Source organism: Hypanus sabinus, chromosome 7 (assembly GCF_030144855.1).
Source record: "Hypanus sabinus isolate sHypSab1 chromosome 7, sHypSab1.hap1, whole genome shotgun sequence".
Classification (NCBI taxonomy): domain Eukaryota; kingdom Metazoa; phylum Chordata; class Chondrichthyes; order Myliobatiformes; family Dasyatidae; genus Hypanus; species Hypanus sabinus.
Window position 1 is genome coordinate 34,472,430 of NC_082712.1, and position 26,094 is coordinate 34,498,523.

Sequence of the window (26,094 nt, forward strand, 5' to 3'; positions counted from 1 at the left end):
TTGTCCATCTAGTCTAGGTGACTTCTCCACCTTGAGACTTTTGAGTTTGCCTTGCACTCTTTCCTTTGAAATAGCAATGGCACTCACTTCTGCTCCCTGACACTTGTGGACCTCTGGCATTAATGTGTCTTCCACAGTAAAGACTGAAGCAAAGTACTTACTAAATTGATTTGCTATTTCGTTGTTTTCCCCCATTGCTACCTCACTAGCATCTTCCAGTGGTCCAATATTAATTCTCGCCCCCCCCCTTATTCTTTATGTAACTGAAAAAAGCATTTAGTATCCTGCTTTATATTATTGGCTAGTTTACCTTCATCTTTTATCTTTTCCCTGATAGCTTTTTTGGTTGTTTTTTTTATTTTTAAAAGCTTCCCAGTCATCCTAGCTTCCCACTCACTTTTGCTATCTTGTATGCCCTTTCCTTTTAAGCAGTCCTTAATTTCTCGTCAACCACAGTTGCCTACCCCTGCGACCTGAGAACTACTTGTGTGAGACATGTCTATCCTGTGCCTTGTGAGCTATTCTCAGACTTCAGCCTCCACTGCTTTGTTGTCATCCCTACCAGTATCCCCCTCCAATCCACCTGGGCACGCTCCTCTGTACTTTATTCCATTGCAATACTGATACATGTGACTTGTGTTTCTCCCTCTCAAACTGCAGTATGAATTCAATCATATCTTGATCACTGCCTCCTAAGGATTCCTTTACATTAAGCTCCCTAATAAGATCAGTGTTATTACACAACACCCAATCTAAGATGGCCTTTCCCCTAATAGGCTCAAGCACAAGCTGCTCTAAAAAGCCATCTCGTAGGCACTCAACAAATTCCCTCTCTTGCAATTGCACACCAACCTGATTTTTCCCAATCCCCTTTCATATTAAAGACCCCCATTACAATTGTGATGTTAAACTTATTACATGCCCTTTCCAGTTCCCTTTGCAATCTCAACCCCACATCTTGGCTACTATTTGGAGGCCTATAGATGATTCCCCTAATGGTTTTATTACCCTTGCAGTTTCTTAACTCCACCCACAAGATTCAACTTTCTCAGACCCAATGTCACCACTTTCTAAGGATGTAATTCCATCTCTTGCCAACAGAGCCACACCACTGCCTATGGCTTCCTGCTTGTCCTTTTGATACAAAGTATGTACTTTAATGTTAACTCCCAACTATGACCTTTCAGCTACGATTCGGTGATGCCCACAATGTCATACTGATCAATCTCTAATGGCGCCACAAGTTCTGAATGCAGGAGCTTCAGTCCTGCTTTATGAATTTTGCCTCTGAATATGGTATTAAAGTTGCAGTTAGATCAACATGATCTTATTAAATAGTACAGTAGGCTGAGCCAAATGGGCAGCCTACTGTTTCAATATGTATGATATCCTTTGGAACCTGAGCAGGATTAGGTCTTGTGCAAGGTCCAAGGCTTGCTGTTTGGAAAAGGATTCATTAATTTTAAAGACATTTTCCCCACTCTATTCCATTAGATTTTAAGGTTTCATGCTTCCAATAACAGTATATCTGGTAAGGTTCTGGTTGAACTTGCAAAGATGTTTGCTAGCAGCATACTGTAGACTTGTTGAAACTACAATACTTCAGGCTTTCAAAATGGTGGACATGTCTGGTGTATAAAATTAATGCCATTTGGCCAATGGGAAATACTACTGACATTCGGTATTGATCTTGTTCAAAACTTGTACAACACAAGAATCCACTTTCTCTAAGTTGAGGGAGTAAAACCACAGGTGTAAAATTTGTACCTTGAGTGTATTTTAAAATACCTGCTATTTTTAATATTTGGTTAATGCATCTATCAAATTTGGTTATTTGTTTTCTGGTGTAGGATGAAACAATACTTCTCCCAAATACAATAAAATGTGCCTCTCCAAAAAAGGAACCTGCAAAGATGTGCAAACAGCCGGAGGTTCTACCGCAAGAGTTCTTTCCAGAAGATTTAGTAAAAATTGAGGTTTGGACTTGATTAGCAGATCTAGTAAAACCATATGTATATTTGTCTCAAATCTTGGCCTTTGGTCATCTGGAGCATAGAGGATTGAAATAAAATGAATTCCTGTTTTTGGAAATTCATTCTACAATTTAATTAAGATTGATTAATTATTGATGGAAAATCTTGTACCCTTGGGATTTGAGGTTGTGATCCTGAGAATTTAGCTGTGGGATTTTTCCTGTCTACAGACTTTTTTAAATGGGGAAAATTAATCCTTGTACTATTTTTAAAACTTTGCAATTTATTAAAACTGCAGTTTTACAGCTTTGTGTGAAGGATTTCTCTTTAGAAAGTATCCAAGTTAGACGGACTCATGATTTTTTTAACATTCCTTTTTTCCTTAAAAGGAAGAATTTCTTTAGCTAATGAAAGTAGTATCTGACAAATGCTTAGATGCTGCTTGTTCTGAAGCACTGTTCTTAGTGAACAATTGGTTTAACACTTGTACAAACTGAAATATTCAGAAAGGTGTTTTGGTGGAGGGTTTGTGGTATTGGTGCTGGGCTCAAAGGATTGGAATGACTTTGTCGTCTAGAGCCACTCTCTAAAGACAGATTATATTAATTTTTCATTTTTGAAGGAACATGTAATTAAATTCAAAACTGACTTGAATGTTCAATTAGAAATTTAAAATGCAAGGTGCTGGCCCTATGTCTAAGTTGTCACTTCCTATAACATTGCAAATACTATACAGGTACCACCAACTCCAATGGACATTTCAATGTGCGTGTCAGAAGAACTGTGTGATGCCTTCTCAGTCTCAATCCTTCCTGTTGAAGATGTTGATATAAATGATGGCAACAACCCAGTACTCTGCAGTAACTACGTTAAAGATATCTACAAGTATTTAAGACAACTAGAGGTTGGTCTTTCTCTGAACTTTAAAGTGGATCTAAAGCACTACAGTACAAACCACAGAATAGTCTATTAATTATGAGGAGAAATTGAGACATGGGTAAAAACTTTTTTAATCCTTGGACCTTGAATTTAGAATGTAACTCTGGGCTATTAGCTGGCTAAAGAAGTGTGCCTATAAATCAGTGGCAAAAATAGCAAACTTCTGGAAGATGTCAATGGATCAGGCTGCTTCTATGAAGGGCACGAGCAATTGATGGTTTGGTTCAAAACTCTTTATTTGTTCCAGGTGGAGTGTCTCAAGCCAAAGCTTGGACTGCCCATTTTCTTCCTGACCCACCAAGCTCCCCCAGCATTTGTTGTTTGCACCAGATTCCAACATCTGTAATCTTGCCTTTAAACCAAATGGACCTGAAGTCTTAAACACTGTTGCTCCATCTTTTACATTACTTAGATTTCTAAGCTTGTGTAAGATGGAAAATTTGTAGCTGGATTTGAAGAGGTAGGATTTGTGGACATGAGGTAGCCAGGATCTTGGAGCAGCCTAGGACTTTCAGTTAACCTGACCAGTAGCAAATGAAGTTTTGATAAAAGATGTGCTGTACTGTTTTGTATGGGATGAATTATTTTCCAGAGGGAGGCAACTATGAATATGCTGCTGAGGTAATTTCCAAGAAACTGCCAAGTTCCAAGAACTGTCCTGTTTCTTTGAGCTATATGGTTGTTGTGGAAAACACTGAACTGGTGGCAAAGGTGTATCCGGTAAGAGCATGTTGCAGCAAAATTATGACAACTAAGTGGATATTTGCTTGAGCACTTGGGTTATTGAATGGGGCTTAAATGGATAAGTCTTGCCTAATGATTAGGATCTTTCTGTGGAAAGATGTGATTAAATGGCCTGAAAGATGGCTTGTTTATTTGGTATGTAGCTTTCTTGGTTGTGAAGTGCTCAAAGATGAGTATGCACTAGCTTCTATTACTGAAGTCTGGCATAACATTTCATAAATCACTACTGTCATTCAGGCTATTCTAATACATTACTCAAGTGCTTTCAATATGGTTGAAGTTTCCAATTCTCTCTTAAAATTGAAAATCCTACCAAATTGTCATGAATCACCAACTTTTGTAGCTTTATTACTAAAGTACATGACTGGTCCTTCCTCATACAGGTTGAGCAAGCAGTGCGACCAAACTACTTGGCTGGGCAAGTGATAACTGGAGCTATGCGTGCTATCTTAATTGACTGGCTTGTGCAAGTTCAAGTAAAATTTAAGCTACTTCCAGAAACGCTCTACATGACTGTGTCCATCTTGGACAGGTTTCTCCAGGTAAGGATTCCTGAGGGGAAAATGGACTATTATTCATCTGTGCAAACTGCCCAACTACGCATCTATTTTGGTCCATGGATAAGCACTTGAAAGAAAGGTACTATTTAAAATACAAATGGAGTGAGCATTTTTCAAAACAATAACTTGTTTCTGAATTGAGTCTGGCATGACCATGAATTGAGTATATAATGATTTCTAACTTTCCAATTTTTAAAAAATAAGCTTAATTGTGAATAGCTCTAATTCTTGGATGAAATAAATGTTACCAATACAATCAAAGGCAGAAGAAATTCTGAATTTTTGTTCATTATAGATTACTTTTCTTAGGATAACCCAGTAACCAAGAAAAATCTGCAACTTGTTGGAGTCACGGCAATGTTTATTGCTTCTAAATATGAAGAGGTTTATCCTCCAGAAATTGGGGACTTCGTCATCATCACTGATAATGCTTATACTACTGCTCAAGTACGTCAAATGGAGAGGTGGATATTGAAGAAACTCTGCTTTTCTCTTGGCAAGCCAGTTCCACTGCACTTCCTCAGAAGGGCATCAAAAGTTGCAGATGTAAGCATTTTCCTATAATTTGATGGCTTTGACAAAATGTTGGTTTTAATATCCCAGAAGATGGCCTCACACGATCAATATAGAACAAATTGAGCTTTTCCAACAGTGAATGTCCTGTTGTAAGCATGTTGGTAGATCTACCAGTAATTGTGATTGTTAAACTGTATCTTGTGTATTCTTGTTTCCACATTTCCATGAATTCTGTATGGTTAAGAGCTGTGCAGTATGACATCTCCATGATCAACTTTCATGATTAACTAGTGGAACATTTCAAGTTGCATTACCTGATATTTAACCTCTTGATGTAGGTTAGTGCAGAACAACATGCTCTTGCCAAATACCTAATGGAACTGACAATAGGGGATTATGACATGGCACATTATCCTCCATCCCTGATTGCAGCAGCGGCCATCCACCTTGCTCAGAAACTCTTTAACTCTGGTGAATGGGTGAGTACCTTGAGTATTGACAATAATTCTGGTTTGAACCAATGCATGTTCAAAACATAGACAATAGACAATAGGTGCAGAAGTAGACCATTCGGCCCCTTGAGTCTGCACTGCCATTCTGAGATCATGGCTGATCATTCACTATCAATACCCAGTCCCTGCCTTGTCCTAGTATCCCTTGATTCCCCTATCCATCAGATATCTATCTAGCTCCTTCTTGAAAGCATCCAGAGAATTGGCCTCCACCGTCTTCCGAGGCAGTGCATTCCACACCTCCACTTCTCTCTGGGAGAAGAAGCTCTTCCTCAACTCTGTTTTAAATAACTGACTTATTCTCAATCCATGCCCTCTGGTACTGGACTCTCCCAACATCTGGAACATATTTCCTGCCTTAATCCTATCAAATCCTTTAATTATCTTAAACGTTTCAATCAGATCCCCTCTCAATCTCCTCAATTCCAGCGTGTACAAGCCCAATCTCTCCAATCTCTCGGCGTAAGACAGCCCTGCCATCCCAGGAATCAACCTAGTGAATCTATGCTGCACTTCCTCAATTGCCAGAATGTCCTTCCTTAAACCTGGAGACCAAAACTGTACACAATATTCCAGGTGTGGTCTCACCAGGGCCCTGTACAAATGCAAAAGGACATCCTTGCTCTTGTACTCAATTCCCCTTGTAACAAAGGCCAACATTCCATTTGCCCTCTTCACTGCCTGTTGCACTTGCTCATTCACCTTCATTGACTGGTGAACTAGGACTCCTAGGTCTCTTTGCATTCCTCCCTTACCTAACTCTACACTGTTCAGACAATACTCTGCCCTCTTGTTCCTGCTTCCAAAGTGGATAACTTCACATTTATTCACATTGAATGACATCTGCCAAGTATCTGCCCACTCACCCAGCCTATCCAAGTCTCCCTGTATTCTCCTAACGTCCTCTTCGCATGTCACACTGCCACCCAGTTTAGTATCATCAGCAAACTTGCTGATATAGTTTTCAATGCCCTCATCTAAATCATTGACATAAATCGTAAAGAGCTGTGGTCCCAATACAGAGCCCTGTGGTACCCCACTAGTCACCTCCAGCCAGTCCGAGAAACACCCATTCACTGCTACCCTTTGCTAATCATTGTTGTTTTTAGACTCCCCTCTTGCAGTATTACCTCTCGTATGAAGAAGAGGATTTGCTTCCAGTTATGCAACACATAGCAAAAAATGTTGTCCAAGTCAATAACGGTCTCACCAAGCATATGGTAAGTTTAAAACTTGAGCTAGCTTGGTAACAGTTGACATTTTTCAAAGTGGGTCTTTAGTTGAATTTGGCACATAACATCCTTGCCTGCAGTGGAGAAAAATGCCTTTAAGAATCCAGAAGAGCCTTCTGACTGAACTAAATGTTCAAACATTTTGCCAAATGTTCAGTCAATGTGCTGCACTGTTCAGTCTTGTCAAAAATCCAGTGTTTCAATTAACTGGATGCAGACATGCGGTAGTGCATAAACAAGAATGCAGAAATTTATTTAGTCTAAATAAATGCCTCAGACAATACAAATGTTTTCTAAGCTGCATTAACCATAATTTTAGCAAGCCAGACTTTTATAAATTGAAACTCTTTTCTTTCGTGCAGACTGTTAAGAACAAATATGCTAGAAAGAGTGAACTAAGGATCAGCACCATCTTGCAACTGACATCAGTCCTGATTTTCAATTTGTCAAGATCACTAATCTCCAAACAATAAAGTAGTATGTCTGTACTGCTTGAACTTGTTGCTGGCAGTGTCTTAACTAATTTATTATTTTATGCATTTTAATCAATAAAGAATTTCTTGTTTGAAAGCCTATGCTTGTACTGCACTTTCATGTCACTCCAGTAGCAGTACTGAATTAGACCAATTGCCCTGCTGACCTCTACCTGTAGACTTGCCCATACAATGCTGGATAGCTTTGAAGTTGTGAGCTTTATTTCTAACCTCTAGCCATCCACACTTGTATTGGACACAAAGGTTGTCTAGGATCTTGGAGCAACAGGAAAGATGAGCAAATAAATGGCATATGACACTAATATCACAGTATTGCATTTTGGGAAGTTAAACCAGGGCAGGGTATATAGGTTAAATAACAGGGCACTGGAATGTTGTAGACTTGGGGGTGGGGGGGGGGGGGGGTATGAGTACATTTTTACCAGAAAATAGTGACAGGGATATAAAGTGAAGGTATGGCACACTTGTATTAATCAATAAGGCACTGAGTACAAGAATTGAGTTGTATTACAGCCATTTAAAACATTAGTGAGACAACACTTGGAATATTGTGTGTAATTCTGATTGTTATTGTATTAGGAAGGGTGTGATTGAGGTAGAAGGAACAAAAGATTCACAAGGATGTTGATGGGACTGGATGGCTTGAGAGACTTGGATCTTGCAGAGATTTTTTTTTTAAATCTTGAGGGTCATGGGGAGTTAAGTCTTTTCACCCAAGATGGGTGAATTTAAAATGAGGGCACAGGTTTAATAAACAAAGGGGAAGGATTTAAATTGGGGCTGGAATTGTTTCCACGCAGGGTGGTGTACATGGAGTACACTGGTGCTAGGAAGTTTGTGGACCCATAGAATTTTCTATTTCTGCACAAATGACTGAACTGTGATCAGATCTTCATGCAAATCCTAAAACTAGATAGAGAACCCAATTGAATAACACAGTCGTTTGTTTAGTGAGGAAAAATGAACCAATATTTCGTGTATTTGGGGAAAAAATGTGAACCTTTGCTTTCAGTAACTGGTGTCACCCCTTGTATAATAACTTCAACCAAACATTTACAGTAACTGTTGATCAGTCCTACACATTGGCTTGGAGGAAATTTAGGCCATTCCTCCTTGCAAAACTGCTTCAACTCTGGGATGTTGGTGGGCTTACTTGCACGAACTGCTTGATTTCAGGTCTGTCCACCACATTTCTATAGGATTAAGAACTTTGGGCCATTTCATAATACAATTTTATTTAAACCATTCTGTTGATTCACTCTTTAAGATCACTGTCTTGTTGCATTATTCAACTTCTATTAAGCTTCAGGCGACAAACTGCTGCCCTAACATTTTCCTGTAAAATGCCTTGATACAATTTCAAATTCATCGCTGAATTTGATGAATTCATCGATTCATTGCTCCCTCAATGATTGCAAGCTGTCCAGTCCCTGAGGCAGCAATGCCACCATGCCTCACATTTGAGATGGTTTAGTATTGGTGTGCAGTGCCTGTTTTCCTCCACACATAGCAATGTGCATTTCTGCCAGAAAGTTCAACTTTTCTCTCATCCATCCAAACACAGAACATTGTCCTAGAAGCACTGTAGAACATCCAGGTGGTCTTTTGCAAGTTTGAAATGTGCAGCAATGTTTTTTATTAGAGCATTAGTTTCCTCTATGGTGTCCTTTCATAAGCCCCATACTTATTTGGTGTTTTCTTTTGTGGACAGAGACTTTAGCAAGTTCTAAGGTTTTCTGATGGGACTTCTGTTCTTACCCCTGGGTTCTTTTTCATCTTGGTGTTATCTTTGCAGGATGGCCACTCCTGGCAAGAGTACAGAGTTTCTACCATTTGCAGACAATTTCTCTTGCTGTGGACTGAAACACTACAAATGTTTTTGTAGCCTTTTACAGCTCCATGCAAGGCTACTATTCTTCTAGGGTCATCAAAGTTCTTTTGATGGGGGCATGGTGACATGCACAGATTTCTCTTGAAGAGCAGGCTCTGACAGTAACGTGACTTCCTCCTTTTTCTGTCAACAGTATCTTGCCCAGTGTTTCAAGTCCCCATCAAATAACTGCCTCGATGGGGAGGCTCTCCGCTTCCACAATCCTGTTGCGTAGTGTCTTCCATACTTCAACTGCCGCCCGGATAAAAATCTCATCTCATTAATTGGAACACCTGACTCCAAATAATTTTTGAAGGCATTACCTCAGAGGTTCGTACTTTTTCCAACAAATACGTGGAATAGTATTTGTTGATCATTTTTCTCAACAAAAACATACTATTTTATTTAATTGAGTTCTCTCTAGTTTTAGGCCTTACGTGAGATCTGATTGGGTCATATTTACGCGGGAATAGATAAAATTCTGCAGGGTTCACAAACTGTCGGACGAACTAGTAAAGGCAGCTACAATTACAGCATTTGAAAGGCATTTGGACAGATTCTGGGATGAGTTTTGATAGATGCGGGCCTTGACTGAGTTGGGCCGAAGTGCCCGTTTCCATCCCGTATCACTGTTTTAAGCCTGTGCTAGGCAACTTCCAACTAAATCCCAACGCTACTTGGCAACCACATGAAACAAATGCCGAAATTTGAGCTTACCTTTGATAAATGTTGGAAATCCAGTTCACTTGATTGAAACGCTCCCTCGAATGGACTTCCAGACTTCTAGATTTAGGATTAAACACGGCAGAGGGCATGGTTTCGGGATAGATTCTGGACTTCACTAAATATCGACAGCAATCTGCAAGCGATGTCTCGACCGCTCGGCAATCGGAAGAAGAAAGTGACATTTGGGGAGCAACTAACTTACCGTGAGTTACCAAACACCGTCTGACGCTGGCGTGGATACAGGTGATGGGACTGTTTGGGTTTTCCAGTGCACTTTTCTTTTAACTCTAATAGCCCGCTTAATTTTCTTTATGGTCTGATGGCAATGACAAAGTTCGTACCACCCCTTGCAGTATTTGACAATCCTCATATCCGTCTCCAGGTCAGGCCACGGCAGAAAGCGCTCATCGCCATGGCAATGCGATCCGGTCCCACTTCGTTTTCCTTCTCAAAGAGCTAAAGTTATCTTCTCCCTTTTACCGGGCTTTGAAGGAGAAGGATGTCGTAACCACCGAGCAAGTGGGACAGATTGAGGTAAAGTTATATTGCATGTTATTTTGTCCCGTTGAACTTTGAGTCGCGAGCAGTTCTCGGGTCAATAGACAAGCAGACGCCGCTCTGCAGTTTTAACCTTAAAATTTCTTGTACAGGTGAACTTCCCCGTTGTTGACTGCAGAGAGTCCTAGCAAATATGAAAGTGTTACAACGCACCCCCTTGTTTTACACCTGTTATTCTTTGTAACTTACTAATAACAAATTTTCCTACTTGCAAATCATTTTCATGACCTCTTTGCTTTGTTCCTCTCCCCCCCCCCCCCGGTATTTTGTGACAAGTGATCGTACAGTTTAAAAGATGCAGCTTGGAAGTACAGTACTGAGCTCGGTTATTTTTACAGCAACGATTACCGGGGCGATAGCAAATTAAGAAGGGGTTGGATTCTGATGTGAGCTCTATCTCTGTAATAGCCCGCAATCATAAGTTATTCTGGGTCCATTGAAATAAGGAAACTCATCTTGACTGGCAGCTTTTCGGAATCTTCTGCAAATAAGATCCATCACCAATAATGTATAACCAGTTTATAAAATATTCGTCCGGTTCCTAATAGAACATCATGTAAAAAAATAATGAACTCTATTGTATTGGAAACAGAAAGTGCTGAAAGTAGACATAATTTGTAGCCAGTTCATGATTGAAACTTAACTGAACAGATATGGCTCAGAGGTAATATCATTTTCTAACCCCTTCACATATGGTGGCAGGTCGATGACATATTTTGGGGAAAATATCAATGCTATTTGAGGTTGTAACCCTCACACTAGGTAAGTCCATGTATAAGATCTCAACCAATATCAGAAAGGAGAATTTTTTTTTTTACACAAATTCTCACACAAGGGACAGGCGTTATCATTTTAGCAACCTTGGGTAAATGTCCAGTTGGAAACTGTGGACTGAATATTATGAAGATAGTTTGGGAATATATATGTTTCTCTAGAATGGCAACAACTGGGCACAACAGTACAGGATTTTGTTTATTTTTGGGGGGATGTGGGCATCACTGGAATAACCAGCACTTACTGCCTTTGAGAAGGTGGTGCTGAGCTGCTGCCTTGAGTCACTACAGTCGTTCGGGTGAGGATGTTCCCGTAGTGCTGATAGACAGGAGTCCAAGATTCATACCCTATGATGACAAAGGGTCAATAACATTTCAAAATTGGGGTGGTGTGAGGCGTGGAGGGGAGCCTGCAGGTAGTGCTGTTAACATCTGCCTGTCTCCCCCCTTGGTTGTCTTAATAGTAGAGGTCATGCTACTGGGGGAGCACAACATGCTAGTGCCTCAGTTGTGGAAATGAACATCTAGATGGTGTACGGGGTGCCAATTGAGGAAGTTGCTCTGTCCTGGGTGGCATCAAGTGACCGGGATTTTGTTGGAGCCACAATTATCTGGCAAAGTGGAGAGTATGTAATCATTCTCATAATTGTGCCTTATAGAGTGTGAAAAGGCTTTGTGGTGTTAGGAGGTGAGTCACTCGCCTCAGGATACTCAGTCTCTGACCCACTCTTGTAGCTACTGTTGTAAGTGGCTGGTTTAGTTGAACTTCAGGATCTGTTGCTGGGGCAATGGAAATGACACTGAATTGAAAGAGTATGGGTTTTGACTCTCTTTTTGGAGCTGATCATTGCTCAGCCCTACCTTAAAGTTCATTCAGTCCTGCTGCAGGCAGGGAGGCTTTGTTTACTGAGGGATTGGCAATGGAAATGAATGTGGTACAATCCTCAGGAATTGTCATACTTGTATGTCACACTATAGACCTAGTAACGGAAGGAAGATAATTGATTAACCAGTTGAATATGCTTGAGTTTAGTTCCTCCACACCGTCTGCTATGGAAGGGCTACTACACAGGACCGAAAGAAGCTGCAGAAGGTTGTAAATCTAGACAGCTTCATCTTGGGCACGAGCCTGCAAAGTACGCAGGACATCTTTAGGGAGCGGTGTGTCAGAAAGGCAGCGTCCATTATTAAGGTCCTCCAGCACCCAGGGCATGCCTTTTCTCACTGTCACCATCAGGTAGGAGATACAGAAGCCTGAAGGCACACACTCAGCAATTCAGGAACAGCTTTTTCCCCTCTGCTATCTAGTTCCTAACTGGACATTGAAGCTTTGAACACTACCTCACTTTTTTAATATACAGTATTTCTGTTTTTGCACATTTAAAAAACCTATTCAATATATGTAATTGATTTAATTGTTTCTTTACTATGTTTTATAATTTTTTTTCTCTGCTAGATTACCTATTGCATTGAACTGCTGCTGCTAAATTAACAAATTTCACATCACATGCTGGTGATAATAAACCTGATTCTGATTCTCTTGAATGGTTCTGGGACTGAGGTGGTTGATTTCCCAAAGCCACTTTCATTTGCGTGATATATGAATCTAACCGTTGCAACCTATTTTGTCCTGTAGCCCATTGGCTTCGGCATTAACAAGCTCCTTGATGCAACACTCAATCAGATGTTGCTTTGATTGTCCAGGGCAGTTACTCCTGTAGAATTTAGTTTGCGAGTTCATGTTGGAACCAATGCTCTGGAGAGAGATGAACCAGTGAAACACAACTTGGACAACAGTGATGGGGTTTTTCATGCTGTTTGATTCTAAAGATATATTTATACCCTAAAGCTTCACTTAATTGGGAATGAGATGCCAATTTTTCAGGTTTTCATAACTTTGGAGCTAATTTTGTTCCTCTGAGATCATTGATTTGCAATTATGAAGCAGCAAAATTCAAGTGATCAGGTGCAAGAAAAGACGGGACAGAAAGGGAGGGTAATGTAGCAGGATTCTCTTTTGAGTCAGTATGGGTGGAAGTCAGGAACAGGAAGGGAGCAGTTACTCCATTGGGAGTATTCTATAGGCCCCCTGGTAGCAGCAGAGATACTGAGGAGCAGATTGGGAGGCAGATTTTGGAAAGGTGCAAAAATAACAGGGTTGTTATCATGGGTGATTTTAACTTCCCTAATGCTGATTGGCACTTGATTAGTTCCAATGGTTTAGATGGGGCAGAGTTTAAGTGTCCAAGATGGATTCCTGTCACAGTACATTGACAGGCCGACTAAGGGGAATGCCAAACTAGATCTAATATTAGGTAACGAACTGGGTCAGGTCACAGATCTCTCAGTGGGTGAGCATCTGGGGGACAGTGATCACCACTTCCTGGCCTTTAGCATTATCATGGAAAAGGATAGTCAGAGAGGACGGAAATTTTTAATTGGGGAAGGGCAAATTATGAGGCTATAAGGTTATAACTTGTGGGTGTGAATTGGGATGATGTTTTTGCAGGGAAATGTACTATGGGCATGTGGTCGACGTTTAGGGATCCCTTGCAGGATATTAGGGATAAATTTGTTCCAGTGAGGAAGATAAAGAATGGTAGGGTGAAAGAACCATGGGTGACAAGTGAGGTGGAAAATCTAGTCAGGTGGAAGAAGGCAGCATACATGAGATTTAGGAAGCAAGGATCAGATGGGTCTATTGAGGAATATAGGGTAGCAAGAAAGGAGCTTAAGAAGGGGCTGAGAAGAGCAAGAACAGGGCATGAGAAGGCCTTGGCGAGTAGGGTAAAGGAAAACCCCAAGGCATTCTTCTTTTATGTGAATAACAAAAGGATGACAGGAGTGAAGGTAGGACTGATTAGACATAAAGGTGTGACGATGTACCTGGAGGCTGTGGAAGTGAGTGAGGTCCTCAATGAATACACCTCTTTGGTATTCACCAATGAGAAGGAACTTGATGATGGTGAGGACAATATGAGTGAGGTTGATGCTCTGGAGCATGTTGATATTAAGGGAGAGGAGGTGTTGGAGTTAAAATACATTAGGACGGATAAGTCCCTGGAGTCTGACGGAATATTCCCCAGACTGCTCCACAAGGCGAGGGAAGAGATTGCTGAGCCTCTGGCTAGGACAGTCATGTCCTCGTTGTCCACGGGAATGGTACCGGGATGTTGTCCCCTTGTTCAAAATGGATAGTAGGGATAGTTCGGGTAATTATAGACCAGTGAGCCTTTCGTCTGTGGTGGGAAAGCTGTTGGAAAAGATTCTTAGAGGTAGGATCTATGGGCATTTAGAGAATCATGGTCTGATCAGGAACAGTCAGCATGGCTTTGTGAAGGGCAGATTGTGTCTAACAAGCCTGAAAGAGTTCTTTGAGGAGGTCACCAGGCATATAGATGAGGGTAGTGCAGTGGATGTGATCTACATGGATTTTAGTAAGGCATTTGACAAGGTTCCACACAGCAGGCTTATTCAGAAAGTCAGAAGGCATGGGATCCAGGGAGGTTTGGCCTGGTGGATTCAGAATTGACTTGCCTGCAGAAGGCAGAAGGTCATGGTGGAGGGAGTACATTCAGACTGGAGGGTTGTGACTAGTGGTGTCCCACAAGGATCTGTTCTGGGACCTCTAATTTTTGTGATTTTTATTAATGACCTGGATGTGGGGGTAGAAGGGTGGGTTGGCAAGTTTGCAGACGACAAAGGTTGGTGGTGTTGTAGATAGTGTAGAGGTTTGTCGAAGGTTGCAGAGACACATTGATAGGATGCAGAAGTGGGCTGAGAAGTGGCAGATGGAGTTCAACCCGGTGAAGTGTGAGGTGGTACACTTTGGAAGGACAAACTCCAAGGCAGAGTACAAAGTAAATGGCAGGATACTTGGTAGTGTGGAGGAGCAGAGGGATCTGGGGGTACATGTCCACAGATCCCTGAAAGTTGCCTCACAGGTAGATAGGGTAGTTAAGAAAGCTTATGGGGTGTTAGCTTTCATAAGTCGAGGGATAGAGTTTAAGAGTTGCGAGGTAATGATGCAGCTCTATAAAACTCTAGTTAGGCCACACTTGGAGTACTGTGTCCAGTTCCAGTCGCCTTACTGTAGGAAGGATGTGGAACCATTGGAAAGGGTACAGAGGAGATTTACCAGGATGCTGCCTGGTTTAGCGAGTATGGATTATGATCAGAGATTAAGGGAGCTAGGGCTTCTCTCTTTGGAGAGAAGGAGGATGAGAGGAGACATGATAGAGGTGTACAAGATATTAAGAGGAATAGACAGTGGACAGCCAGCGCCTCTTCCCCAGGGCACCACTGCTCAGTACAAGAGGACATGGCTTTAAGGTAAGGGGAGGGAAGTTCAAGGGGGATATTAGAGGAAGGTTTTTCACTTAGTGGTTGGTGTGTGGAATGCACTGCCTGACTCAGTGGTAGAGGCAGATACACTAGTGAAGTTTAAGAGACTACTAGACAGGTATGTGGAGGAATTTAAGGTGGGGGGTTATATGGGAGGCAGGGTTAGAGGGTCAGCACAACATTGTGGGCTGAAGGGCCTGTAATTGGCGATACTATTCTAAGTTCAAACAACTGTGTCTTTCATTCTGTATTTCCTTACATCAGAAGTTATTGTGTAATGTACAACTGGAAATGTAATAAACATGGCTTTAAAGTAAAATTTAAGAAGTCAAATAAATTAAAACTGTTAATTGGTGCTCCGTGCAGTTAGAAAACTTGCCAGAACTGAAGGTGGCCAAACTACTTGAGATTGTTCAAAATGCTGATAGCCACGTATTCAAGTCATTTTGCCGAGTTCTTGGTGAGATGGGATACTGGTACCTAGCGCAGAGTCTTCAAACTGCCTCTGAAGAGAAAAAATGGACATCTTCTACAGGTAAACAACAAGATGAAGTGAACTGGATTCTTCAAATTTTGGTGTGACTAAAATTCAAAAATAATTTGTCCTAATAATCTTTTTAAGTCTTATAATTGTTTTCCTAAACAGAATATGCCTTGCATCAGTGAATTTTAATTTACAATTATTTTGGGTATGTTTTATTTTTATAAATCCTTTTTACTGTTTTTCAGGATAAGATCAACAAACCATAAATACAACTTTAACTATAAAAATTCTTCTTTCTGTCCACTGCACCACTTAATCTGTGTTTGTTATTTTGGATAAGTTTTCAATGCCAGTGGATAATTAAAATCAAGTTGGCAAGATTCAACACACCTACATAGTTGATGTTAAGGTTTTTTAAAAACTTAAAATCACACGGTCTTCATGTCTTTATAAATAAAATTCAAGGAGTTAGCCTACTTTTGAACAATATTAACCTAATTCCTTTCTTATCACATGTCTGTACTCTCAACATTTTTTGTTTCCATTTTGAATAGGAAGGTAATTGAAGTTTACAAACCATTAGCACCTCAACAATTGTTTCTGTAAATAAAAAAAAAAATTGGCAGACTTGCACAAAATGGCAGGCTTCCACTTGATTTAAGCAGCTCCTCTGCCTGCCTGAACTTCTCTCCTTGTTTTGCTCTAAGTTTTTTTTTAATTTGTAAGCTACATCACCTATCCAACATTCTATCAATTTTCTTTTGTCCGTGTGGAATCAAGGTGCCTCCAAGTCAACACAGCTGACAGTGAGAGACTGGAACTTAGTGAAGCTCCATCATCCAATCCTTGAGCCAGGTAGGTTTAGAAATTTATATTGTTGGACTCAACAGTGAACCTTGAGACTGTAAGTTGCGTAGGAGTAGGATCTGCCTGAAAGTGAGGTTGGAACTGCTTTTCCTTAAGTGTTGGGTTGGGGTCATTGAGGCAAACCTGAGAAGTTAGTTCTGCCTGAGTGACAGCTGGCTGTATTAAGTCATAGGTAGTGTCCAATAGCCTCATCTTAGAATGGAGGAAGGTGCTACGTTTTAGGCCAAAAAGCTATTATGAAAATGCTCATGAAGAGGACATGGCATATAATCTTGAAAGGATACTGACTAGAATGTTAAACCTGATCTTTTCCACTTTATACCAGGAAAAAGTAAGTAATTTACAAACCTTGTATTAGAAGTAGAAATTATATTGGTCAACAATGTAAATAGTAAGACTGCATCTGTAGTGGGTTAAACAATAGTCAGAAAAGTAAAAATTAATATACTTTTACATTTAATGTCTGATTTTTAAATAAGCTGATATGCAAAGACACCTGAAGTTATGAATGACCTGACTTACAGAAATACAAATTCTGCAAATTTTCCTAGATTTTTAAAGCATTTTTCAAGCTAGTAATAATAATGATAAAATATTCCTCAATTCATTAATGACAGAATATATATTCCATTTGTTTAACTGTGAGTAGTATAGCAAGTGTAAATAATAACAATATGGGTTCCCATAGAAAACTAATCTTTCTAATTTACAGAAAAATGGCTTGAGGACAATTCTCATGAATGAAACCCATACATGATCTGGTGACTGTATTGGATTTGTGCCTACATTTCTAGATTTGAAATTTCTATTTAATAAAATTATAAGCTTCTGATGCTCCTTTTGTATGATCATTAACAAAAAATAAATATATATTGGAAGCGTATAATTTTATGAAAGTTTATACTATGATACAATTGGAGGCTGTTTAGCCCAAGCCCAATAAGGAAATGGCATCAATTTCACTCCTCCTCGTAATTCTTTGTAATCAATTCTTTGTCCCAACAATTCCACTCCTCCCCTCTTGGTTCTCCTGCTACCACCTGCATGAGGGATAATGTATAGAAGCTAGCTAACTTGCCATTCTGCTTGTGGGATGTGGGAGGAGGGGAAATCCAGGGAGAATGCTGAGGGGGGGGGGGAAATGTTGACCGATAATTATTTTATTTACATTATTTCTCCACAACTATTTGCACGCGAGTTTGCTAACTTTATATTAAATATTTAATTTTACCTTGTAGAACATATGTCTATATACGATAAGCAGCGCTTGAAAGAAAACTTTCTGCTTTCCAAAGAAGCTAATAAAAATCTAAAGGAAGACAACCTGGAGTTGGGTCAAAAAGTGATACTTATGAGGGAAGAATATTTACAAAGGTAAATCAGAAATATGTTATTTTCAAAATATTGAAGTACACAAGTAGTAGTGCTGATGATGGGGCAGTTAGTATACAAGAAATGTAGTGAGATTGTGAGGAAGAACAGGCAGCTGATAGGGAATAATTGCAGTCAGTGGGATGAGTTGAAGTGTAACATGGCACAAACTCGGAGTGAGAATACAGGACTACAAGTGTTATATTTGAATGCACGCCATATACAGAATATGATTATCTTGAAGAGATTTGCAGGTATGACATTGTGCGCATCACTGAGACATGGCTAAAAAGATCATATTTGGGCATTTAACATCCAAGGACACACTGTGGCTCTGTTGGTAAAGACAATGAAATCAAATCCTTAGAAAGAGGTGACATAGGATCAGAAGATTCTAACCTTGTGGGTAGAGTTAAGAAACTGCAAGGGCAAAACAACTCTGATGGGAATTGTATACAGAACCCCAAACAGTAGCCAGAATGTGGGATACAAATTTCAACATGAAATAGAAAAGGCATGTAATAAGGGCAATGTTATGACTGTCATGGGGGATTTCAATATGCATGTAGATTAGGAAAATTAGGTTGGTGCTGGATACCAAAAGAGGGAATTTATAGAATTCCTACAGGATTTTTTTTTTTTTTTTTGGAACAGCTTGTGTTTGAGCCCACTAGGGGAAAGGCCATTCAGGATTTTGTATTGTGTAATGAACCAGATTTGGTTAGGGAGTTTAAGGTAAAGGGATCCTTAGGAGACATTGATAATAATATGATAGAATTCATCCTGCAGTTTGAGGGAGAGAAGGTAAAGTTAGATATATTAATATTACAGTGAAGTAAAGGACTTTAGAGGCATGAGAGAGGGTATAGCCAAAGTTGATTGGCAGGGATGATGGCAGAACAGTATTGGCTGGAGCTACTGGTGGTAATTTAGAAAGCTCAGATAGATACTATACGCCCCAAGGATGAAGTATTCTAAAGGGGTGATGAGGCAACTGTGGCTAACAAGGGAAGACAAAGACAACATAAAAGAAAGAGAGGGCATATAATAAAGCAAAAACTAGTGGGAAGTTAGAGGATTAGGAAGCTTTTAAAATCCAACAGAAAGCAAGTAAAAGACTATAAGGAGAGAAAAAGTAAAATATGAAGGTAAATGGCCAAAAATATTAAAGAGGATAACTAAAGTTTTTTTTAGATAGACCATAAGTAACAGAAAGATGAATGGATATTAAACTACTGGAAAATCATACTGGAGTGATGGTAATGATGGACAAAGAAATGGCCGACTAACTTTGTCAGTCTTCACTGTGAAAGACACTAGCAGAACACCAGAAATTCTAGAGTGTCAGGAGGCAAAAGTGGGTGTATTTGCTATTACTAAGGAGAAGGTACTTGGGAAGCTGAAAGGTCTAAAGGTAGGTAAGCCACATGGACCAGATGGACTACACTCCAGATTTCTGAGATGGATAACTGAAGAGATTGTGGAGGCATTAGTAATGATCCTTCAAGAATCACTAGATTCTGATATGGTTCTGGAGGACTGGAAATTTGCAAAAGTCACTCCACTCTTTAAGAAGGGAGGGAGGTGGAAAAAAAAGGAAAACAATAGGCCAAGTTGGCCTGACCTCAGTGGTTGGGAAGATGTTGGAATCCATTATTAAGGATGAAGTTTCAGGATACTTGGAGGCACATGATAAAATGGGCCAAATATAGTATAGTTTCCTTAAAGGAAAATCTTGCCTGACAAATCTGTTGGAATTCTTTGAGGAAAAAAGAGGCAGGATAGACAAAGAAAAGTTGGTGGATATTTTTTACTTGGACTTTCAGAAGGCTTTTGACAAGATGCTGCACAGGAGACTGCTTAACAAGTTAAGAGCCTATGGTGGTACAGGAAAGATACTATCATGGACAGAAGGTTGGCTGACTGGCAGGATACAAGGAGTCGGAACAAGGTGGGGGGCCTGTTCTGGTTGACTGCTGGTGACAGGTGGTATTCTGCGGGGGTCGGTATTGGAACCACTTCATGTTATACTGTTTGTCAATGACTTGGATGATGGAATTGATGGCTTTGTGGCCATGTTTGCAGATGACACAAAGATGCATGGAGGGGCAGGTAGCTTTGAGGAAGCAGGGAGTCTACAGAAGGACTTGGACATATTTGGAGAATAGGCTAGGAAGTAGCAGATGGAACATAGTGTAGAAAGGTGTATAGTCATGCACTTTGGTAGAAGGAATAAAGGTATAGAGTATTTTCTAAATGGGGAGAAAATTTAAAAAACAGATGCAAAGGAACGGGAGTCCTTTTGCAGGATTCTCTATAGGATAACTTGCTGGTTGAGTCAGTAGTGAGGAAGAAAATTGCAATGTTAGCATTCATTTCGAGAGGACTAGAATACAAGATAAGGATGTGATGCTGAGGTTTTATAATGCTTGGTCAGACTGCACTTGGAGTATTGTAAGCAGTTTTGGGCCACATACCTAAGAAAACATGTGTTGCCATTAGGTCCAGAGGAAAATGATTCTGAAAATGAAAGAGTTAAGACTGAGAAGTGCTTGATGACTCTGGGCCTGTACTCACTGGAATTTAGAAGAATGAGAGGGGTCCCATTGAAGCCTATTAAATATTGAAAGGCCTAGACAGTAGATGAGGAGAGCATGTTTCCTATAGTGGATGAGTATAGGACCAGAAGGCACAGTCTCAATAGAGGGCCATCCATTTTGAACAGAGATGAGAGGAATTTCTTTAGCCAGAGGCTGGTGAATCTGTGGAACTAAATGCTCCAGACAATTGTGGAGGCCAAGTCAATGAGTATATTTAAAGGAGAGGTTGAAAGGTTCTTGGCTAGTTGGGGAGTCAAAGGCAGGAGAATGGGGTTGAGAAGGGTAATAAATCACCCATGGTGGAATAGCAGAGCAGACCCAATGGGCAGAGTAGTCTAATTCTGCTGCTATATCTAATGGTCTAAGTTTAATGACATGAGCTAGAAGGTACAAGCAGATGGTCCCTCTCTCACCCACTCACCCACCAACCAGGTCAGGCAGCATCTATGGAAAAGAATAACGATTCAACACTTGAATGGATGCTACCTAACCTGCTCCAGTGTTTTGTTCCTCCAGATCTTCAGTATCTGCAGATTCTTTTATGTTTATGAAGCAGATGGAGTAAATGTGGGAAAATAAGGCAATTCAAAGTGATAATGGAAACAGAAGAAATATATAAAAGATAAAGCTAATAAAGAGCTGTGGTGGAGAGGATCTTGGCATGCTGGTCATGAAATGCAGGAAGTAAATATGTTGCTATCTCATGCAACTAGGAAGGCAAATTGTATGTTAATCTTCATTGTAGGTAGAATAGGAACACTAATGTACAGTAATCTTGCTGAGATTGTACAGGCTCTCTAAGATCTCTTTGGAAGAAATGTATGTAATTTTTATCACTGCATTCAAAGAAAGATTTGCATGCTTTGAAAACAGTGCAGCTTAGGCTCGTCAGACCTAAGATGGAGCTACCTAATGAAGAGAGATTCAAATTGACCCGCACTCACTGAAGTAAGTCATTGACATTGTGAATGGCAGACCACTCTGCAAACACTATTTTACTGACTCCTATCTGTTTCTTGAGTCCTTATAAATGCACTCATGCTATACTGCATTTTTACACTCAATGTTATTCTTTCCAGTTTTCAACAATGGTGAGTTTGCATTGCAGTGCTAAATATCGCAGCAAATTGAAAATGGAAGACCACAATCCAGATATACAGTACTTCCCAGTTCTGGAGCAACATCAACAGAGATTTACAGACAATAGTAATAATTATAAGAGCAGAGAAATAGGTCATTTGGCCTAACATGGCCATGCCGCTGTTTTTGCCCACCTACACTAATATAATTTGCCTCTTTTAGGCAAATCTATGTCCTACCTAGCTATTTTCCAATGAAAATGCTTAATAAACATAGATATTCTGTCTCATTCCACTGCCATATCCTCTGGCACTACTTTCAAGTTATTAACAACTTTCTGTGGGGGGAGAAAAAACTTGCCCCTCACATCTTTAAAATTCCTTCCTCATGTTAAGTCTATGCCACCTTTTTTTTATGGTCCCTATATATATGCCTTGTAATTTTATATACTATCAGGTCATCCCCTGGCCTCCTTCACTGAAGGGAAAACAAACCCAGCCTATCTAAAATTCCCCATTACTGAGCCCCCCAGTTTCTGCTGACATTCTGGTGAACCTCTTCTGCACTCTGTCTAGTTTGTCACATCTTTTCTACAGTGCAGCAATCAGAACTGCATACAATACACCAAGTGCAGCCTAACCAGTGTTTTGCAGAAATGCAACATAGCTTCATAACTCTTGTATTCTTTGTCCTATCCTGTGAAGGCAGGCATGCCTTATGCCTTCATTGACCTCTCGACCAGTATTGCTGCTTTCAGGGAAACATGGACTTGGAGCTGCAGGCATCTCATCAACATTTCTTGGTTCACTACCATTTATTGTATGTGTCCCATCATAATATGATTTCTCAAAATGCATTACCTTATGCTTGTTAGGATTAAATTCCATCTGCCAATACTCTATAAACTTTTCATCAGATCTGTATGCTGCTACAGCCTTAAACTACCTTCCTCACTCTCCCGAACAACACTAATGTCAATTTAAAATTGTTCCCAATGAAGCCCAGGATGTCTTGCATCTATTTTATTTAACTAGGCAATGTGTCTATGACGAAAGGTTTGCCCAATAAATTATTCAAATTGGATTGCAATTCTACATATTTCAAATGTCCTGGTTAATTCGGTGGTTGCCTAACTGATCCAATACGTAGCCCAGGGAAAATTTGTGGCTCTGCTGACTATGCTGCAAAATTAAACCAATTCACACGTGGCTTATATCCCTCTCTGCCTGTCTCAATATCCCTTAGACATTGCTATCATATCTGCTTCCCTCAGTTCCCCTGGCAGTGCATTCTAGACACTAATCACCTGGTGGTTAAAAATAAATCTTGCTTTGCAAGTCTTTAAACATTTCCCCTTCTCACCTGACTGGAGTTCTGTGACCATTCAGCCCACTGCACTGCCATTCTATTATGGCTTATTTATTATCCCTCTCAATCCTATTCTCCTACCTTCTCTCCACAACCTTTGACACCCTTGCTAATCAAGAAACTACCAACTTTTGCCTTAAGGACTTGGCTGTCATAGCTGTCTGTACAGCAATGAATTCCACAGGTTCACTATGTTCTGGCTAAAGAAGCTCCTTCCTATCTCTGTGTTAAAGGGACATGTTGGTATTCTGTCCTCTCTATGCAGGCCTTTCAATAAGAACTCCCTTATTCTTCTAAACTCCAGTGAATATAGGCTTAGAGCCATCAAACGATTCTCATACGATTGATGGTGGGACCTCTGCTTGTGATATATACTGTATCTGATTTGATTGAAAACATAGATCAGTGGGTTAGTAACTTTGAAACAAAGATTGCTGGAGTTGTAGCGTGTAATAGGCTGTCAAAGGGTACTGCAGAATATGGGCAGAAAAATGGCAGATGTAGTTTAATCTGAGCAAGTGTGAGGTGTTGCACTTTGGGAGGTGTATTTAATAGTAGTACCCTTAGGAGCTTTGTACAGGAGGATCTTGGCATTCCAGTCCATAACTCGCTGAATGTGGCCATGTAAGTAGATGGGGTGGTAAACAAGACATATGACCTGCTTTCTTTGCCACTTTCATTGGTCAGAACTTTGAGTATGATTCAGGAATTCATATTGCAGCTATATAAAACTTTGGTCAGGCCCACTTGTAGTATTGTGTGCAATTCTGGTCACCCCATAAAGGAAGGATATTGGGGTTTTGGAAAAGTACCAAAAAAAAGGTTTATCAGGATGCTACCTAGATTAGAAAGTATGAGCTACATGGACAGGTTGGACAAACTTTGGTTGTTTTCTCTGGAGTGTTGGTGACTGAAGGAGACCTTATAGAAATGTATAAAATTATGAGGGGCATAGATAGTTAAATCTGTTTCCCACAGCAAAAATGTAACAGAGGATATGTATTTAAGGTGAGAGGCTTAAAGGGGACGTGCGGGCAAGTTTATTACACAGAATAGTATGTGCCAGGAATGGGCTGCCAGGGATAGTGATGAAAGCAGGTATGATAGCAGAATTGAAGAAGCTTTTAGAAGCATGAATAGGCAGAAAATAGAGAGATTAGAATCCCATACATGGCAGAAGAGGCATTGTTTGGTGCAGACATTGTGTTGTACTATTCTATGTTCTATAATTCAAGTTCTCTAGTCTTGGCAACATCTTTGTGGATGATTTCTGCACATATCATATCATTCCTATATTGTAACCAAGACTGCATACAATTTTCGAGGTGCAGTCCCACAAGTCTTTTACAGCTGGAATATGATCCCATTATAATGACATTGAATGTGAAGTTGTTGTTATGGCATCTCTCACCAGGTGTTCTGTCTCTCTCTTATACACTGACTCATCGTCACTGTATTCAATACCTCATTCAATGGGGACATGTGCCATATGTCATCTTTTCCAACGTGTCTGTCTATGCCACCATTTTAAGGGAACTATGCACCTGTACTGCTAAATCATTCTGTTGAACAACATTCTCAGGCTGTCATTCACTGTATATCCTGACATCATTTAACATCCCAAATCAAATCACTTCACACTTGCCTGAGTTAAACTCCACCTGCCCCTCCTTTCCTACTTGATCTAAATCTTGTTGTAACCATAGACAATTTCCTTTCTGTCCACTATACCACCAATTTTGGATATCATCTACAAACTTACTAATCAGGCCACCTACTCATCCAAATCATTAATGTGTAACAAATGACAGTGACCTAGCATGACAGTGAAGTACAACACTGGAAAATCAACCAATGGCTCTCCACCACCACCTTCTGACTCTTTCCACCAAGCCAATTCTGTATCCAGTTAGCTAGCTCACCCAGTGATCTCACCTTTTGGAACAGTCTACCATGTCTGTCCTTCTCAAAAGCCTTACTACATTCCGTATAGATATCTACCATCCTGCCTTAGTCAATCCTTAAGGTTACTGACCTCTTCAAAAAACAAATGAGAGAATTTCCCACAAACAAAATCATGCTGTTTATTCCTAATCACCATGGTAGAGTAGTAGTTAGCACAACAGTTTACAATACTAGCAACCCAGCTTCAATTTCTGCCGCTGTCTACAAAGTTTTGTTCTACCCCTGACTGTGTGGGTTTCCTCCAGGTGCTCTAGGTTTTCTCCCACAGTCCAAAGACACTGGTTGGATATTAATTGGTTATAGTACATTATCCTGTGATCAGACTAGAGTTACATTGGGGGTTACTGGGTAGTGTGGCTTGAAGGGCCTATTCTGTGCTGTATTGCAATAAATAATCACTCCTCCAAATGCTGTTTCTCAGAATCTCCTCCAGTGACATTGGGGTCAACTTTCCTCACACCATTGATTCTTGTGTTATCTGCTAAATTGCTAATCAGGCCACTTACTATCCAATTCCTTTTTGAAAGTCTTGTTTCTTCTATCATTAATCTAGGGACATGAAATGAACTCACAAATGAAGAAACTTTAAATTGGGAAGGAAGAATAATTAATAAAATTGATATTGGTCTAACATTTTTCCCCTTTAATTACTTTTCTCTTTCACAATTAGCATGTTTAATACTGCATTTATATAATTAGGACAAGGGTTTTCTTGTGACTATATTTAACAGGTTGCAAGTACTTGAAGAAGAATTGGCTTCCGTGACTCATGAAAGAGATACAAGTGTGAAGGAACGTAATATCACAATCCTGGAAATTAAAGAACTACAAAATCTCAACCATGAACTTCAGGAGCTAATAATAAAGCTTGAAAATTCTAAGATTAATGCTACACACAAGTATCCTAAATACAGTGTTGAGATGGTCCCTGTACCACCATTGACTGATGGGCAAATAAGTCTGCTGCTTACCTTCAATCAATATGGACAAATAAGTGATTAATATAATGCAACTGCATTGAATACTTTACCATTGCACTGTTGCCTGTGACACTAAATGAAGTATCAGTCAGCATGTTTAGAAGGAAATCTAACTGAAGAATAAACTCCTGTGTAAAT

General features: G+C 40.0%; 2 protein-coding genes across 2 annotated transcripts; both read left to right on the plus strand.

The window, feature by feature from the left end:
* Nucleotides 1–1,913: 1,913 nt before the first annotated feature.
* LOC132396480 (G2/mitotic-specific cyclin-B1-like) lies at nt 1,914–6,949 on the plus strand. The gene is made up of 7 exons (XM_059974021.1): nt 1,914–1,976; nt 2,710–2,877; nt 4,040–4,198; nt 4,526–4,762; nt 5,071–5,211; nt 6,354–6,464; nt 6,839–6,949. The coding sequence occupies exons 1-7, from the start codon at nt 1,914–1,916 to the stop codon at nt 6,947–6,949; spliced, it is 990 nt and encodes a 329-aa protein (XP_059830004.1).
* A 2,759-nt stretch (nt 6,950–9,708) lies between these two features.
* LOC132396481 (uncharacterized) lies at nt 9,709–26,081 on the plus strand. The gene is made up of 6 exons (XM_059974022.1): nt 9,709–9,769; nt 9,949–10,100; nt 15,608–15,776; nt 16,506–16,580; nt 17,831–17,966; nt 25,708–26,081. The coding sequence occupies exons 1-6, from the start codon at nt 9,709–9,711 to the stop codon at nt 25,976–25,978; spliced, it is 864 nt and encodes a 287-aa protein (XP_059830005.1). The 3' UTR covers nt 25,979–26,081.
* Nucleotides 26,082–26,094: the final 13 nt, after the last annotated feature.